Below are 18,849 nucleotides of genomic sequence, written 5' to 3'. Positions count from 1 at the left end.
CATGGTCACATGTCCTGCGAGATTTGCATAATTACAGTAGGACCTCAGAGTTGTGCTGCATATTCCTAGCTTCAGATCCAAGAATGATACATTCATACAAATAGGATGAGCACACTCAGTAGATCACAAGTTTTGTAATGATACCTTACAAGGGACCTTTTGCATAAAGCATATTCCAGTTACGTCATAGCCACACTCATTATCATATTTCCATAAAACATGTGGAGTGCAACGTCACAGTGGGGTCTGAACTAACTCATTCCAGACCCTAGAGCAGAGGTCCCCAAACTGTGGGGCATGCCCCCCCTAGGGGGGCATGGAGGAACATTCAGTGGGGGGGGCGTGCCATCCAGCTCCACTTCTGGCCCCAGCCCCCGTTGCCAGCCTCAGCCCCAGGCCAAGGCTCCCTTACCCCGTCTGTGACCCCGCTTCCAGCCCTGGGGAGTATGAGGTAAAAAGTTTGGGGACCACTGCCCTAGGGGAGCTGGGGGTGATGGACTGTGTTATTGCAGCCTGTGCGCTTGCTGGGGCGGGGCTGTGTCACAGATCTACGGGATCAGTGCTATGCTCCAGCTTTGGAACAGTCTCTAGGAGGAACCCCTGCAGAGTGCCAGACCTGCTGGGGTCTCACTCTTCCTCCAAAGTAAGCCCCATGGCCTCCCCACCTCCTTAGACTGGACCTCTGGGCCATCAGCTCCCCTGCTGCACGGCGGGAGCTCTGTCCAGCAAGTCCACCCGAGACAGACTCGTGGCAGAGACTTGTATGCGCTGCAGGGATTAACGCACCTCCGCGAGCGTTTGCAGTAACACTCAGCACGTCTACACTTAAAACGCTGCATTGGCACAGCTGCGCTGCTGTAGTGTTTTAATGAAGAGAGATTTCCCATTGGCTTAGTTAATCCACCTCCCCTAGAGGCAATAGCTTTGTCACCAGGAGAAGTTCTCCTGCCGACATAGCGCTGGCTACACGGGGAGTTACGTTGGTGGTATTATGTCGCTCAGAGGATGGATTTTTCAGTTATACCGATATAGATCTGTAGTGTAGACCAGACCTCAAACAGCACTGTCGAATCAGTTGGGTTTATTAATCAGCTGGAACACAGCATAGGAAGTCCTTAGGTTGGCAGAGAGAATTGAAGGTTAAAGCACAGACCATTCTGGTCAGCCCAGAGCCCAGCCAAGCTGTAGTCAACCCCACTGCTGAAGCTCTGTGTGTGTCCATCCAACTTCCTTGGTCAGTTCCCAGGTGAGAGCCCAGACTCCTTCCAGCAGCCAACTCTTCTCCTCCACCTCACACCTCCCAGTCCTTTGTTCTCCAGCTGAGAGGGGGGAAATCTACCTCCCTACTAGGTGTCAGTCATGTTGATAGGATTTGCCATTGTCCTCAGGCCAGTCATTTTTAATGACCCATCCCGGCTTAGGGCACGGCTACACTGAGGCCATGTCTACACTTACAAATGGTGCTGCTGTAAGATCACTCCAGTAGCCGCGTTATGCCGATGGGCGAGAGCTCTCCTGTCGACATCATAAAACCAGGTCAATGAGTGGCGGTCCTACTATGTTGTCAGGAGAGGCTTTCCCACCTACAGCGCTGTGCACACCAGTGCTTATGCCAGCAAAACTTACGTCGCTCAGGGGGATGTTTTTTTCACACCCCTGAACAACAGAAGTTTTGCCGACATAAGTGCTAGTGTAGACATGGCCTGAGAGTTTACAGCAGTGCAGCTGCGCCACTGTACGCTCTTTAATGTAGCTGCTCTCAATCTACGGGAGAAAACTTTCCTCTCGGCTTAACTACTCCAGCCCTGCAAGCAGCCGGAGCCTGTCGGCAAGAGAAGCTCTCGACCAACAGAGCTCTGTCCACACCGGCGCGTCTGTCGGTGTAACTTATGTTGCTCTGTGGGGTGGTTTATTCACATCCCTGAGTGACGTAAGTTTTGCCGACATAAGCTGTAGTATAGGCAGAGCCTCAGACAGCCAGGCAATATTCACGCCTATGTCTCTTAACCTGCCCTGAGAGCAAACCGCTCCCCACCCTCCTCAACTGGGCAGCCTTGCAAAATATGAAGGAAACTGATGCACACACAGGCTTCATAAAAATATTACAAAAATTCCCACTTTGTCACAGGCCGCCAGGCCTCAGTGGGGGGCAGAGTTCTCTCTGGTGGGATTTCAGGGTGGCTAAGCAAGCCGCTGCCTCCTGGATTGGGAGAAGGATGGGATGCTACTAAGGTACCTCCTTCCCCCTGCTTTGCTCCGCCCCAGCAAGGGGGTCGCTACGGGCAGGTCGCCTGGTGCCTGGGCTCTCCTGGGAGGGGGGTGCTGGTTCCTGGGAATTCTCTGAAGCCAGACTGCTGTTTTACTGCCTGGTGTCTCCTTCGTGTTCCCAGAGACGCTGCGCTGTCCAAACCTGCATTCGGAGACCGACGATGTTACCAGCTTCCCCCAGGCGCCCGCGGCCTGGCCCTGCGAGCTGTGGTGAGTGAGCCTGCCCACAGGGGGCACCACCCATGGGCCCACAGCCCAGCTGCCCTAGGCAGTAGGTGTTGGTGTCACAGTAATGTCCTGCAGCAGAGTGAATCCCAGCATGGCTAGGTGCCAAGAGCTGCCCTCTCCTCCAGGCTGATCCGGGGGCTGAGTGGGGAGGTGGGTCTCCCCTCCCCTCCGAGACCTGACTTCTTTCCATGACAGGAGTGGGCGTCGCGGTGTGGCAGATCCTCGGGACCCCATGCCTGTTGTACCTGCCCTGGGACAACCTGGGCAGCAGCAGGGCAAGCTTGTCCCACCGATTAGACCCCACCTCACCTGGAGGGTGGGCCCAGTGAGGGCCCAGGGAAGCAGTCCCACAGTGCTGTGAGGTGGGAGCAGCCAGGAGTGGCTCTGGCCTGGAACAGCTGAGGATTTCCTGCAGCGAGCTGGGGGACTGCTAACCCCTGGGGTTGTCCAGCTCAGCAATGCCAAGCAGCTGGGCCTCTCCTGGCTTCACTTGGCATGTGGGCCTGAGGATTCAGCTCAGCAGAGGATGCTGTTGGTAGCTGTCACGTTGGCCTTATGCATGTTACTGCTGTTCTTTTTGTCACAACCACAATCTCCATGCACATCCGCCATTTTCGGGCAAACCCATCCTCTAGCAAAGAGCTGAGTAGGCTTCCCCGTCTCCTGCTCCAGCCCCTGCTTGCCCAGAGATCCTAGGGCCTGCAGAGGCCATGAGCCCAGCTCAGCCCCTCTGACCCAGCTTGCAATGGCTCATGTTTGTCAGTCACACAGAGCAGTGAGTGGGCTGAGCCAACACCAGCTCTGGGGGCAGGGGAGGGGGTGTTGTGTTTGGGTCTAACATGAAGGAGCCTCAGCCTCTGGCGGCTGGCCTGGGCAAGCGTACCATTCCCCTCATGGTCTTCCTCTTTGAAACGCAGACCCGCTGTCATCCCTTTCATATCACACAGCCTAGGGGATCGTCTCCCTTCCTGCGTGGGAGTGGGGCTGACTGCAGGATGGCTCCAGCTGGCCTGCCCTTAGCTGTGCTCTGTTTGTTGCTAGTGCCGTGCGGAGCACAAAGGGTGCTAGGAAGACCGGACTGTCCCCTGGAAGGGGCTCTCCCCTCCCACTGGGGCCAGGACCTGGGCTGCAGCCATCAGGCTGACTCGCTGGTCCCCCCACCCCCCAGTCCCCGTGCTGTTCTCACAGGCCCCCGCCCTGACCTGTTCTCTCCTTGCAGGACCGGGATGTGCGGGAGGGAGCAGACATGCTGATGGTGAAGCCGGGGATGCCCTACCTCGACCTCGTGAGAGATGTCAAGGCCAAAGTGAGCCCTGTTTGGCAGGGACTGTCTCTGGAGATGGGGCACAGAGTGGGTGGCTGTAGAGTGGGCATTGGGCTCGACCAAGAGACTAAAGCCAGAGGGGACAATCCCCTGGGCCTAGCAGAGGGCAGAAAAGGCCCTGAGCCGGGAGTGCAGCAGTGTACAAGCTGCAGCACAGTCCTAGACCCTGGAGCACCTTCCAATCGATTTACCCTAGGGGGAGGCTCCTCGGCACCGTGCTCCCCATGGGCATGTTGCTGTAGCTCCCACCAATATAGTGAGTTGGGGGAGAGGGAGCATCTTGCTCTGGCTGGGATAATGGTAGGCTGCTTAGACCCCGGTGTTTTGTTAACGTGCCCATCTGGGATGGGGAAGCCTTGCTGCTTGGAAGCTCTGCCCTGAATCCTCCCAGTTACTGGAGCTCTGTGTTTCTAACCCTAGCCATTCAAACACTGACAACCGGCCCATGACATGGCGGCACCTGCCATCCCCCCGAAGATCCTGATCTCGTGGGTGGGGTTGCTAAAGGCACACTGCAGACACTGCTCCCTCTAACTCCCAAGGCCTTGAGAGTCGGTGGCTACAGAACAACCTGCCTTGAGCCCCTGCTTTGCTGCCAGCACTGCAGGACTCGGCAGGGCTGGGTCATGCAGCTTGGGGGTCAGGGTTGTCTCACTGACCTTCCTGCTGCTGTTTTCAGCATCCCACCCACCCGCTGGCTGTTTACCACGTGTCAGGGGAGTTTGCCATGCTGTGGCACGGAGCACAGGCAGGGGCCTTTAGCCTAAAGACTGCTGTCATGGAAGTGATGACCGGGTTCAGGCGAGCAGGTGAGTGAGGCTGGGCAGGGTCAGCGTTATGACTAGCAAGGCCCCAAGCGGCTGGAGGAACTGGGGCCCTGGATTCTCTTCCCCTCTGGGCCACTGCGGTGGTGGGGCAGCCTGAACCCTGGGAGTCCCCCAAGACTATGGGACCAGTCCCAGTCATGACTGTGCTGGAGGCTGACCCTGGAATGCAGAGCCAGGCCCAGTGGAACTCCGAACTCCTCAATCCTTTAACAAAAGCCGATTTCTAAAGCACCGTAGCACTGCCCCACACGGCCTGTGCTTTTCCAGCCAGCTTGGTAGCAATCCAAGTAGAGTTCTCTCTGGCTTCTTAGGAGACACGAAGTGCGGTTATACAGGGGGCCTGAGAGCCCGGACTCCTGGGTTCTACTCCAGCTCGGCCACCTCCTGGGTGACCTGGCGAGTTGTTGCACCTCTTGGCTCCTCATCTAGCAAAGGGGTTTCTGCCTTCCCCAGGCTGCAGGGAGCCCACTGGATGAAAGGGGCTGTACAGGAACTATTCACTGGGGCTTATTTCTGAATGTATCTTCCTGGGAGAAAACAACCCAAGCTCAGCAGCCTTTTGCCTGATTCCTGATTTAGAGCCCAGGCTCCAGCTCCTTTAGCTGAGACACAACGAACCCAGCTCCAGTCCCACTGTGACTCTGTGGAATCCCCCGTCCTCCCAGCTGCATTCCTGTGATGTGATCACGAGACCAGGCTCCCCTCTTGGAGCTGGCTCCTATGGGAATTCCCCACTGGCTGGTGCTTGTTGTTAAGAAATATGTCAGAGCAGGTGTCCAAAACCCTCAGAGGAGAGGGGCGAGTTCTTGACTGGAATGTTGGTCCATGGGTTGAGGTATACATTCAGAACTGTAAGCTCCCCACGGTGATGCGAGGCCATGGGAGTTGTACCTCAGAATCATTGTTCTAGGCTGTTTGCAGGCTCAGGCATATCTCCCTGCTTTGTTCATCCCCAGGCATGGTTAGAAGGTTCTCTCAGTAGCAATGGGGTGTAGGAACCCAGAGAGCTGAGATTCTGGAGTAGCTGAATGTCATGTGGGCCACACCCACAGTACTGTGGTCTGACCCAGCCTGCAGGCTGTATGTTGGAGTCACTGGGGGCTGGCTGGTGGGAGGGAGAGATGCAGCTCCTTGGCATGGAGTGGGACTGTCTCCCTTTGTGGAGCATGGGAATGCTGGCCTGATACTGTGTCTAGCAGCTCCTCATGCGTTCCTTGCTGCTGCATTCCAGGAGCTGATATCATCATTACCTACTATGTGCCTCAGCTCCTGAAGTGGCTGAAGGAGGAACAGGCGTGAAGTGCCTGAGTGAAGACAACACGCAGAAGGAAACCTGCAAGGACCGGAAAGGACTGAAATGCAAAATGAGGATTTTTATGGGGCCTTAGAGATACAAGGCTGAATCCAGCCCCAGCGTAAGCCGGTCCAGCACCACTGGCGGCAGGGGTGCTGCACCTGCCTACACTAAAGCTGACTTTAGCCCAAAGAAGGCAAAGGAAAGCAATTTTTTAAAAGTGTTATTTTAGAACTGGGCTTAATGCTGAGACCCTCCCCTGGCAGCAAAATGCCTTAGGACCAGAACTGATTTCCCCAGGGACCCACCTTGGAGAGGCACCTTCTTAACGTGGTCGTTTATTTTAATGTGTCGCTGTGTGACACCAGATGGGCAATTTTTGAGATTCTTCATAAAGGAAGTGCCCATTCCTGACCACTCCTCTACCCCAGTGTCCTTCTCAGTGTAGCCTGGGTGTTGGTAACACAGTGAAGGCTGATGTGGGGCAGTTCACCTGCACATTGGTCACAGGAGTGCTAGTTCATTGGGGGTGTCTCAAGTGTTCACTGCAGACGTTCTCCCTGCAGTACACTAGTGAAATAATTCCTTTTCTGCAGCCCACAGCAGAGCTTTGCTCTCACCTGGTTGGGCTTTCTGCACCGAAACACTGTCTGGTTCACAACCATGGAAGCAGCAATGAGTGGCCAGAGGCAGTGCTGGTCAGGCAGACGCTGCACTGACACTCTAACACGTTCCTCTTGTGAACACGCTGTTTCAAACTTTTTAATATGGAGAAATACCCCAAGATGCTTCAGAGCCCTTAGGGAGGAGGGGGTTCCCCTCCACACATGCTTGTGCCTTAAACCTGTTGTCATTGCATGGAATAGGGAATGTTGACCTCGTTCTGAGCTGTGGCCCTGCTGTCTTGAGGGCAACAGGGCATGTGGGGCTAGGAAGTGACCTCAAGGGCCTCAGAAGTATAATGTTGCTAATGGGCCATTGCACATTCTGCCTAACATTACTAGGGGTTTTCTTAGCCCTGAGCACCCAGAAGACCAGCTCCTAGCACTCACATTGGCTCTGTCAACTCGCAGTTCAGCTCTGGCCTTTGATTCCCTAAATGCTGTCACCTTATCCAGAAGTATTGTCAAAATAATCTTTCTCTCAAAACCGAGAGCACTAGAAATGTTTCCCTATTTTAAAAATTCCAATAAAAATAATTGTTTTAACCCACCGCTTGTTCCTGTGCCCTGTTTCAAACCCAGCCCTGCAGCAGGCAGTGAAAGTCGCCCGACTGGCTCTGCTGTCCAGTGCACGCTTTAAAATTACTTTGCCCTAACTGTCCAATGTGGCGTTAGTAACACAGCTGAGTACTTTAATTTGTACCGTGGTTCTTGACTTGGTCATACTATTACGAAGTCTAGATGTTTTAGATTAATTGCTAGAGCTACTCTGCTTTGTTAGTCTCTAGCAGCAGTGTCTGATATTCAATGCCTGGAGTGAGTTCAGCTGAAAATTAAAAAAACGAAGTCTACAACCAGGGCAACTGATGTTGTTGATAAGGAACAAGGTGGAGGGAACTCCACTGCAACTTCTTGAAGTGGCTAGCACTCTCCTCTGGGTAACAGAGGGATTTAGTTTTAATCTGCATTGCCATAATTTTTGGGGTGAGGAAGAGCTGAAAATGTCCTGACTCTTCTGTAGAGGAAGCTGTACTAGTCTGCGCAGATCTGTGATCTTCCCTGGAGGTACAGTCACACCAATGGGCATTCCCTGTTCCTCTGACTCATGGAGCAGGTCTGTCAGCCTCTCATCCTGTTATCTTGACAGGTTGTATCCTTTCCAAGAAAAGGACAAGCCCGTCCTCAGCTGAGTTTACAGACTACCAAGAAACAGGGTGTTGCTGACAGATTGGGTGTAGTTTACCTTACAAGCCTCTCTTCCCCTTGATGGTTTGCACAACTGAGCAACTAGAGGAAGACAAGGCCAACCCTCTCTGTAATGATAGGAAGGGGGGAAACTGGGGAAAGCAGAGCAGCAATGCCCTCTGGAGGGGAAGGGAACTTGTTCAAGGATAGAAAGTAGAGTCCTGGGAAAGAAGCTGCCATTCCTGTTTCAGAGTTGAGCGCTCCAGTGTTGCAAGGGTGAATTCACTGGTGTGGGTGAGATGCTCGGTTGCTCTGGGGGAGCCCTACAGATTGGTCACTTAGAGGATTACACTTTCTAAGGGATTATGGTAGTCTGCTACTTTCACTGCTGCAGGCCAACCTGCCCAGTGCCCCACAGCTTGTCTGGGTGTGTGAGGGGGAGAGAGCTCTACCTCATGGCTTGGGGGGTGGGGGGACTGTATGCTGGGGTTTGTGGGATTAATTCATATTTAGGCCTGATAGAATCCTGTGAATTTTAGAGGTCTGTTCTGATCATGTTTAGCAGAACGGGTGGGGGGCATATACAACACCATGGAATCACCATGTCTGAGAAAAATAAATGCCACTAAAAAGCTGGAAGAGATGGGTTTGAAATACTGCTACAGCTGTAGTGGCTGGAGGAGAGCTAACCTGGCAATGGGAGACTAATCCATTGGTACGAGAGCCGATAACACAAAGTTACAGGTACTTTTGTGTAACAAAGGGAGGTTAAAGGTTAAAGCTGTAGTGCTTGGTGCTGGAGGTGACCGATGAGATTGTCTGGATGGGCAGCCCTCTCAAAGCTCACTGCTTGCTGAGTGTTTTGCCTTAATATATCATACACATTGTAAGGAGAGTAATCACTTTACATAAGCTATTACCAGCAGGAGACTGGGGTGGGGGGAGAGAAAACCTTTTGTAGTGATAAACACCCATTTTTTCATGGTCTGTGTGTGTATAAATCTCCTCACTGTATTTTCCACTTTATGCATCCGATGAAGTGAGCTGTAGCTCACGAAAGCTTATGCTCAAATAAATTGGTTAGTCTCTAAGGTGCCACAAATCCTCCTTTTCTTTTTGCCTTAAGAGAGTTAGACCCATCAGCGGAGTAAGTGTATATCAATCCATGGGGAAGAGGGGGTGTTGGGAGCGGGGGGGAGTGGGTTGTACCCTACAGCCGGTGGGAGGTCAGAATGGAGGGGGGGCTGCACCCCGCAGCTGGTGGGGATCAGGGTGGGGGGGGCTGCACCCTATGGCCGATGAGGGGTCGGGGGCTGCACCCCACGCTGGTGGGGATCAGGGTGGGGGGGGCTGCACCCCATGGCCGATGAGGGTGGGGGGGCTACACCCCACGACTGGTGGGGATCAGGGTGGGGGGACTGCACCCCATGGCCGATGGGGGGGCTACACCCCACGACTGGTGGGAATCAGGGTGGGGGGGGCTGCACCCCATGGCCGATGAGGGTGGGGGGGCTGCACCCCACGCTGGTGGGGATCAGGGTGGGGGGGGCTGCACCCCATGGCCGATGAGGGTGGGGGGGCTACACCCCACGACTGGTGGGAATCAGGGTGGGGGGGCTGCACCCTGTGGCCGATGGGGGGGCTACACCCCACGACTGGTGGGAATCAGGGTGGGGGGGCTGCACCCCACTCTGGTGGGATCAGGGTGGGGGGGCTGCACCCCGTGGCCGATGGGGGGCTGCACCCCACGCTGGTGGGGATCAGGGTGGGGGGGCTGCACCCTGTGGCCGATGGGGGGCTGCACCCCACGCTGGTGGGGATCAGGGTGGGGGGCTGCACCCCATGGCCGATGGGGGTGGGGGGCTGCACCCCATGCTGGTGGGGATCAGGGTGGGGGGGGCTGCACCCCATGGCCGATGAGGGTGGGGGGGCTGCACCCCACGCTGGTGGGGATCAGGGTGGGGGGGGCTGCACCCCATGGCCGATGAGGGTGGGGGGGCTACACCCCACGACTGGTGGGAATCAGGGTGGGGGGGCTGCACCCTGTGGCCGATGGGGGGGCTACACCCCACGACTGGTGGGAATCAGGGTGGGGGGGCTGCACCCCGTGGCCGATGGGGGGGGCTGCACCCCACTCTGGTGGGATCAGGGTGGGGGGGCTGCACCCCACGCTGGTGGGGATCAGGGTGGGGGGCTGCACCCCACGCTGGTGGGGATCAGGGTGGGGGGCTGCACCCCATGGCCGATGGGGGTGGGGGGCTGCACCCCATGCTGGTGGGGATCAGGGTGGGGGGGGCTGCACCCCATGGCCGATGAGGGTGGGGGGGCTGCACCCCACGCTGGTGGGGATCAGGGTGGGGGGGGCTGCACCCCATGGCCGATGAGGGTGGGGGGGCTACACCCCACGACTGGTGGGAATCAGGGTGGGGGGGCTGCACCCTGTGGCCGATGGGGGGGCTACACCCCACGACTGGTGGGAATCAGGGTGGGGGGGCTGCACCCCGTGGCCGATGGGGGGGGCTGCACCCCACTCTGGTGGGATCAGGGTGGGGGGGCTGCACCCCACGCTGGTGGGGATCAGGGTGGGGGGCTGCACCCCACGGCCGGTGGGGGTGGGGCGGCGGGCCGAGCTGTTCGCCGCGCCCGGCGGGTCTCGGCGCCGCACCACACGGTAAACCGCGGACGGGGCCGGCCTGGCTGCGGCCGGCGGCTCCTCCGGAGCGATCCGGGCTCGGAGCCGCGTCCTGGGGCGGGGCTCGGGCCGCCCCTCGCGCGGCCCCCGCTCGCCTGGCCGCGTGGGTCCCTGCTCCGGCCAGGCCCGGCGGCTGCCCCCGGCTCCCCGCAGGGCGCTGCGCAGCCGGCCTCGGCCCTGTCCCCGGCGCCGGGGCGCTGCGGGCCCGGTTCTGGGCAGCGCTGTGCGCCCGCAGCCCGGAGCCCCCCGAACGGCGGCGCGGAGCGAGGCCTGGTCCCGGGAACCGGAGGCGTTTTAAAAAGGGGGAAATACGTGGGCGCGCCGGTCCTGGCCGCGGGGCGTGGGGCCGGCTGGCTACACGGGAACGGGGGCCGGCGCCCCGACAGATCTAAACCGGGTCAGGAGCGGACGCGCCAAGCCCTGGGCCCGCCGAGGGCGGTTCGGGGCCCTCGGACCTGGCCTGGGAGACGGGGCCGCTCCCCACCAACTCCCCGCTCCCAGCCGCCCGCGCCTCTGGCTACACCCGCGAAGGGCCCTTCCTTTTCCGATTTGATTTGATTTTACTGGGAATTTATCAGTGTTTATTACCACAACGACAAGAACGGGTGAAAATCAGGGCAAAAAACTATTAATACTAATTGGGGGTAAATATTCGGGTTTATTTTGGTGGACGGAAATAGGGGGAAAAGTATTCAGTAGATTAATGCTTTGAATTCCCTTCATCAGTGTGGTTTGCTGCAGAACTGAAACAGAAACCAAATCACGCCACCTCTGAGTTTAAGAAAACAATATATCTCTAATCCCCAAATAAAACTTTTAATTTGAATGAACAGTTTACTGTTGTAGACTTGGAATTATGAGTCTATAAATAGCTTGCTATAAATAATAGCTATAAATATGGCTTGCATATTTATACCTGCCTCTGGCAATTTCCACGACATGCATCCGACGGAGTGGGGATTCACCCACGAAAACTCATGCTCCGATATGTCTGTTAGTCCATAAAGTGCCACAGGACTCTTTGCCGCTTTTACAGATCCAGGCTAACAGGGCTCCCCCTCCGATACTTAGCCTATCAAGAGTTACATTTAATAATTGGGCCTCACCATTTGCAGCACACACTCAACTTCATCCTTTTCTCCTGGTTTTTTGTTTTTTTTTTAAACTTTCAAATGCTACCTTGGGTTCTGAAACGTATTGTGATACAGATGTTTGCTTTCTTCCCATTTTAGTGTGTCAAATCTTTAAACCATTATCTGCTAACGCTTTAGAATTACTTTACCCTAACTGTCCAATGTGGCGTTAGTAACACAGCTGAGTACTTTAATTTGTACCGTGGTTCTTGACTTGGTCATACTATTACGAAGTTTTAAAATGTGTATGTGGTCACTGTGAGATTCATTAGTACGTTTATATGCACATGCACTTCACAGTTTGCGTGCATGCCTGTTGGTTTATTGTGTGCATCTCTAGTCCAGGGAGTACTTGTGGCACCTTAGAGAGTAACCAATTTATTTGAGCATGAGCTTTCGTGAGCTACAGCTCACTTCATCGGATGCATCCGATGATAAATGATATTTATGCTCAAATAAATTGGTTAGTCTCTAAGGTGCCACAAGTACTCCTTTTCTTTTTGCGAATACAGGCTAACACGGCTGCTACTCTGAAATCTAGTCCAGGGGTGGCCAACCTGGGGCTCCAGAGCCACATGGGGCTCTTCAGAAGCTAATATGCGGCTCCTTGTCTAGGCACCGACTCCAGGGCTGGATCTACAGGCGCCAACTTTCCAATGGGCCAGGGGGTGCTCACTGCTCAACCCCTGGCTCTGCCACAGGCCCTGCCCCCACTCCACCCCTTCCCGCCCCCTCCCCTGAGCCTGTCGTGCCCTCGCTCCTCCCCCAGCCTTCTGCATGCCACGAAACAGCTGATCGGGAGGTGCAGGGAGGGAGGAAGAGGTGCTGATTGGCAGGGCTGCTGGTGGGCGGGAGGCGCTGGGAGCGGGTGGGGAAGCTCATGGAGGGCTGCAGATGCATTACTGTGGCTCTTTGGAAATGTACGTTAGTAAATTCTGGCTCCTTCTCAGGCTCAGGTTGGCCACCCCTGCTCTAGACTAATACATAGCCTTACTTCAACAGGCAGCTTTGCATATACAGACTAATGTATGATCATAATACATAGATCTCATGCAATGTATTGTATTTTCCTAATAATGTCAGTTATTTTTTATATATTTGAATGTTACAAAAGTAGGGTGAAAATCAGAAAAAAATGAATAATATTTTTTGTAGAACCCAGGAATTTGTCAGTAAAAATCAGTTTAAACTGAAAACAAAGGGGTTTAAGTATTCATAAAGAACCCAAGGATCTCACAAAACGGGGTGACTGAGCAACAAAGTAACAGATGAAAGTCAATGTTGATAAATGCAAATTAATGCACATTGCAAAATATAATCCCAACTATACATATAAAATGATCGGGTCTAAAATAGCTGTTACCACTCAAGAAAGAGATCTTGGAGTCGTTGTGGATAGTTCTCTGAAAACATCCACTCAATGTGCAGCGGCAGGCAAAAAAGCGAACAGAATGTTGTGAATCATTAAGAAAGGGATAGATAATAGACAGAAAATATCATATTGCCTCTATAGAAATCTGTGGTACGCCCACATCTTGAATACTGCATGCAGATGTGGTTGCCCCATCTCAAAAAAGATCTATTGGAATTGGAAAGGGTTCAGAAAAGGGCAACACAAATTATTAAGGGCATGGAAGAACTTCCATATGAGGAGAGATAAATAAGACTGGGACTTTTCATCTTGGAAAAGAGGCAATTAAGGGGGGATATGATAGAGGTCTACAAAAATCATGAATGGTGTGGAGAAAATAAATAAGGAAATGTTATTTATTCCTTCTCATAAGACAAGAACTAGGAGTCACCAAATGGTATTAATAGGCATTAGGGTTAAAACAAACAAAAGGCAGTATTTCTTCACACAACACACAGTCAACCTGTGGAACTCCTTGCCCGAGGATGTTGTGAAGGCCATGACTATAACAAGTTTCAAAAAAGAACTCGATGCATTCATGGAGGATAGGTCCATCAATGGCTATTAGCCAGGATGGGCAGGGATGGTGTCCCGAGCCTCTGTTTGCCAGAAGCTGGGAATGAGCAACGGGATGGATCACTTGATGATTACCTGTTCTGTTCATTCCCTCTGGGGCACCTGGCACTGCCCACAGTCGGAAGACAGGATACTGGGCTAGATAGACCTTGGTCTGACCCTGTATGGCTGTTTTTTGACACAGCCATAGGTGCTGGAACCAGAGGTACTGGGGCTCGAAGGGGTTGCCAGGGTTTCCAGTTTGGTTCAATGGCTCTCAGCACCCCCATTGTACAAAGTGTTCCAGCACCTCTGGACACAGTCCTTAGGCACTAGCCTCAGCAGAGAGACCAGAACTGAACTCCCACTGTGAGGCATATTAAATAGGGCAGCATGGTGGAAGTTTTCACTGCTGCTGCCTTTGCATGTACCTGCTTCATGCCAAGAGGACTTCATCAGAGTTGTCAGTGCATCCTCTTCCTCTGAGACCGCTCACTTATTCAGCAGAAGAAAATGGATCCTTACCCCAAGTGTGTGTTACTCTGCCCTTAAATTGTAGACAGGCTTCAGTGCAGAGATTGCAAGACTCTCTCCATGACAGCTGCTGTGTGGGTGTGCATTTTGTCTGAGGCTGAGAGAATTCCTAGCCACTAACTCTGATTTCAGTTTCCTGCTAAACTGGTCTGGCTGTTTCTTCCAGAATATTATTTTGGTGCTGAATAATCCTGCCACCTCACATACAAGCTAATTGCACAAAAGTTCATGTCATTATAGAGAAACCCATTGTTTTATGATATCATTCTGTTATACTGCAAAATTACAAACTTTGCTTCTGGGGGTATTCTGTGCCACTGTGCACGTGCAGAATTTATGTCCCTCACAGATTTCTTTGTTTCCCCATGGAAAAATGACTTCTGAGGAGGAAGCAAAGGAAAGCCGCAAGAGTGGTCACGCGCCCCTCCCCGGCAGCCCAGGCACCTTAGTTTGGGCGACCGGAGCCGCCAGTGGAGGGGCTGGTCATGCGTGCAAGACAGAGAGAGACTCTGACCTTCTCACTAGCTATTGCAGCCCACCCAGCGTGGAAGGGCAGGGCTTCAAGGTATTTCTGAGGAGGTAGGCATGGGGCAGGCTCTGTCCCCTCAGGCAGAGAAGAATGTAGCAGCCTGCTTGCTTAGTGAATTGTTCCCATTGCCGTTAGTGAATTCCCCCAGGAGTATTAAACAGATTTAAAAGTTTTAAGTCTCCTTTACATGGCCAGAGTGCTGTAAAGGACAGTATGGTTTATAAATGCATATGGTGCTTTAGTGATTAAAACTGGTCTAAATTTTTGGACTGAAAAATTTTCCAGTCACAATGTGCTCCATGAACTGTTTGCTACTGACCTTTCCGGAGATGGTCAGTAGCCAATATAAGTTGTGACTTTGAGTCCCCAGCCCTCACTTGCTCTTCAGTTGCCTATGGCGTAACACTGAGCATATGGCTGCACATATTTGTTGACTAATAACTAGAAGTAAAGGGTCAATACTAGCTACATTACTATTAGACAGAGGGGGGTTGGGGATTTTCTCCAATGCTCCCCACTCCCATTCTCCATCTATTGTATTGTAGTTTAAATAAATTATCAAAATAATTGAAACTGGCATGATTATATTGCAGATTATATGCAGAATTTTAAAATATTGTGTGCAGAATTTTTAAATTTTGGTGAAGACATTTTTTTTTTGCACAGAATTCCCCCAGGAGTAAAACTGAATTGTAACCTATTTAAGAGCAGAGAGTTCTAATTCATTACAGAAGGCTGGTAGTTGTAAATAGGTTATCTTGCTCCCCATTTATTTCTCTTGCTTTAATTTCCCTACCCAGTGTGTGTGGATGCTGGTCAGCCTTGTCATTTCATGTTAAGAAATACAAATTAAAGTCAAATACAGATGGTCCAAGATCAGCTGTTTGAGTTTCTCCTGCAAACAGAGAGGTGCAAAGTCCTGCATTCTAGGATCTACAGGGTCTTCACTGACAAACTGTACCTAACATGGTAATGTAATGACATAAGTGATTTTAGACATGAGGGGTGAGTCTTAGTGTTTGTACAGGTTTTGAGTGACTGAAGTACTGGTGCCGGTACTGACTTAACTGCAGTGGCAGTGAGGGCCTCTCCGTATCCACTGCACAGCGGCTGAGAGGGGAGTTCAGTCTCCATGGACATGGGGCTGAGCCTGTGAGCAGAGGCCAGTCCGTGCTAGTGGTGGGTTTGTGACGTGGATACAAATCTGTCAGGAACTGGCCTGAGACCCAGCAATTCACTTCAAACAAGCTACAGAACAGCCATCAGATAGAAACCACTTTCATTCACTGCAGGCCCGGGAGGAATTTGAACCCATGAGCCATGGGTGCTGTGAAGCTATCCCAGGTTGAAAAGCTCCCGTGCCATTATCAATCACTTGAGTCACTCGCTACCCCATGCTAAGCATTCTTTCGGCATTGGACCTATAAGAGGGTTGGGTCTATGGCTTGTCTGATCCTTATCCTTTTATTTGGTGTTCTAGGTTCTCTTTGCTCCTCAGCCTCAGTGAAGCAATGCTTCGGCTCCGGCTGTTAACATGGGACGTGAAGGACACACTGCTCCGGCTCCGGCACCCAGTAGGAGAGAATTACTCTGCTGCGGCCCAAGTTCACAAAGTCCATGTGCAGCCTGAGGCTCTCAATAAGTCTTTCCATCAGGCATACAAAGCCCAGAGCAAGCACTTCCCCAACTATGGCCTGAGCCAGGGGCTCAGCTCCAAGCAGTGGTGGGTGGATGTTGTCAAACAGACCTTCAGACTCGCTGGTGTCCATGAAGACAGGCTTCTCACCACCATTTCGGAAAGCCTCTATCAGGAGTTCTGCAGTGCACAGAACTGGGAGTTGTTACCAGGTGCCAGGGAGACTCTGAGGCAGTGCCACCAGCTGGGCATCCGTATGGCTGTAATCTCCAACTTTGACAAGAGGCTAGAGAAGATTCTGTCTCATTGCAACCTCAGGCACCATTTTGAATTTGTCTTGACCTCGGAGGAGGCTGGCTTTGCCAAGCCAGACCGGCGGATCTTTCAGAAGGCGCTGCACATTTCTGGGGTAGCTCCACAACAGGCTGCTCACGTGGGGGACAATTATGTGAAGGATTATAGGGCAGCCAGAGATGTGGGCATGCATAGCTTCCTGCTCACAAGGGCTGGGCGTGCAAACAATTGGGAGCTAGAGGTACCAAAGCAGCACATCCTGCCTTCGCTTACCCACTTGCTGTCTGTTATCGAGAAGGGTTAAGGGTGAATCCCTCGCCTCTCCGCAGAGATCGCCAGGGACAAAGCAGATTCCTTACACCATGTCGCTAAAAAGAAGGATCAGTTGTGCTGCGGGGGTGAGGAGGAGAGGGGAGAGGATTTGGTTCTCCACCAGGGAGTCAGGTTCTAAAGGGTATCTGCATGTCCTATAGAGAGGGGGCAAAAGCAAACCCCTCTGAACTCAGTGAGAAGTACTTGCTAGCACCATCCACAACCGCACATTAGTCATCCAATATAATAAACTGCTACAGATACTCAGCACTTCTCTTCCCCTTTCTTTCATAGCTCTCAAAGCATCTAACAGAGTGGGGGGGATTAGTGCCATTATCGTCATTTTACAGGGGGGAACCAAGGGATGATGGCTAAGATCACCCTGCACGTCAGAGTGGAGACCAGAACTTAGAATCATAGAATCTCAGGGTTGGAAGGGACCTCAGGAGGTCATCTAGTCCTACCCCCTGCTCAAAGCAGGACCAATCCCCAATTTTTGCCCCAGATCCCTAAATGGCCCCCTCAAGGATCGAAGTCACAACCCTGGGTTTAGCAGGCCAATGCTCAAACCACTGAGCTATCCCTCCCCCCTAAGCTATCCCTCCCTCACTCTGCATCTCCAGAGTGTCCACCTCGTCCCATGTCCATTGCAGCTCTAAGCCCAGGCATTAATCCCTCCTCATGCAAGGAAAGACAGCATTTCTTGCACACTTGAATGAACAAAGGCAGAAGCAGAAATCCCTTCTCTGGGCCAGGTTCATTCCCTGCATTGGTACAACTGGCTGGCCTAACTCCCTGCCAGCCTGGGCCGGCTGCACCACATGGTTCTGCTGGCGAGGAACACTGGTGGTGTGCTGACTTCAGTGGATCCCCTTGACCTGACAATAGCCTTTTCCCAGACAGCACCACCCCCTTCTTGGGTTGCTCTTGCTCTGGCCTGTAAGGCAGCCATTGCCCACCCCTGCAGCCTCTCACCACAGGCTCTCTCCGCATGGGACCTCTCTGCCAGGGTCTGCTCTTGTAGAAGCTGGCACATCACTTGGGGCGGTTAGTGCCTCTGCCCCGATGCTGGCAGAGGATCCCATGGGATTTCCCCCCTTGCCACTGTGCAAAGACTGGGCCTGGGGGTGCTGATGACTCTGCTTCAAGTAAGGATTTTAGTAGAACCCCCTACCGAGCCACTGGTGGGCAGCACAGAGGGGAGCATTGGAAACCAGAGCAGCCCTGTGCTCGGGCAATCACTGCTTCCCAGAGGCTGATGGGAGCTTGACGGCAACAGAAACTAGCCAATGGCCCTTTCCCTGCCCAAACCTCAGCAGGTGCCTTTTCCAAGTGCTGCGCAGAGTGCTCGCTGCACTGCTCCCAGTGCTGGACTTGCAGCTGTGTGGCAGTGCCCTAGCAAAGTGCTGTGAAAAGCAGCCCAAGAGCTTGTCTAGACAGTGTGCAGCAAGCTGGGCTGTAAGTTTACCCCACACTAACTGGCCATGTAGACCCTGTTGCTGATCCACTTTGAAACAGGAGCAGATCAAAGTGCACTTTAGTGCGTGGCAAACTAAACGTACACCCCAGCTTGCTGCAAACTAAGTGGTCGTCTAGACAAGCCCGGAACGTGTAACACTCAGGGGGTTAAAAATCAAGATACTTATGTTTAAAAAGGGGAGAAACCAGCCCAGGCCAGGGTCCCTACTTCTAACCTGGGTCACGGCCTCATTTCTAAAGCCCTTTGTCACTGAACCCACCCCAACAAATGAACCAGATTGTACATAGTCTTATCAACAGGCTTTTCTATGGTGCGCAGCTTGGTAGAATGTGCGCACCTCTCATACAGCCATGAATTTAGCCTCGCAACACCACTCTGAGGTCTGGCAGGGCAACCCCACATTACAGAGGGGGAACTGAGGCACAGAGCTATTATAGGACTCATCCCAGTGTGTTGCACCGTCAGGAATCACACGGCTTGCCCAC

General features: G+C 53.1%; 2 protein-coding genes across 5 annotated transcripts in view; both read left to right on the top strand.

The window, feature by feature from the left end:
- Positions 1-8,224, top strand: part of ALAD (aminolevulinate dehydratase) — a 28,241-nt gene extending 20,017 nt beyond the window's left edge. For both annotated transcript variants that reach the window (XM_074973556.1, XM_074973557.1), the window contains exons 9-12: positions 2,391-2,478; positions 3,716-3,802; positions 4,500-4,629; positions 5,879-8,224. In XM_074973556.1, the coding sequence (XP_074829657.1) occupies positions 2,391-2,478; positions 3,716-3,802; positions 4,500-4,629; positions 5,879-5,946 (373 nt within the window). In that variant the 3' untranslated portion in view covers positions 5,947-8,224. The remainder of the gene's footprint in view (positions 1-2,390; positions 2,479-3,715; positions 3,803-4,499; positions 4,630-5,878) is intronic.
- Positions 8,225-8,879: 655 nt separating this feature from the next.
- On the top strand, positions 8,880-17,392 carry HDHD3 (haloacid dehalogenase like hydrolase domain containing 3). 3 transcript variants are annotated; one of them, XM_074973588.1, is made up of 2 exons: positions 8,880-8,935; positions 16,123-17,392. In XM_074973588.1, the coding sequence occupies exon 2, from the start codon at positions 16,154-16,156 to the stop codon at positions 16,874-16,876; it is 723 nt and encodes a 240-aa protein (XP_074829689.1). In that variant the 5' UTR covers positions 8,880-8,935; positions 16,123-16,153; the 3' UTR covers positions 16,877-17,392. The 3 variants fall into 3 exon arrangements, with proteins under 3 accessions (XP_074829689.1, XP_074829688.1, XP_074829687.1); XM_074973587.1 differs by lacking the exon at positions 8,880-8,935 and adding an exon at positions 10,409-10,459; XM_074973586.1 differs by lacking the exon at positions 8,880-8,935 and adding an exon at positions 10,829-11,124.
- The last annotated feature ends 1,457 nt before the right edge of the window (positions 17,393-18,849 follow it).

The sequence above is a fragment of the Natator depressus genome, chromosome 16 (assembly GCF_965152275.1).
Source record: "Natator depressus isolate rNatDep1 chromosome 16, rNatDep2.hap1, whole genome shotgun sequence".
In the NCBI taxonomy this organism is placed as follows: Eukaryota; Metazoa; Chordata; order Testudines; family Cheloniidae; genus Natator; species Natator depressus.
Note: the sequence above shows the minus strand (reverse complement) of the source record. Positions and strands in the feature narration are given on the sequence as shown.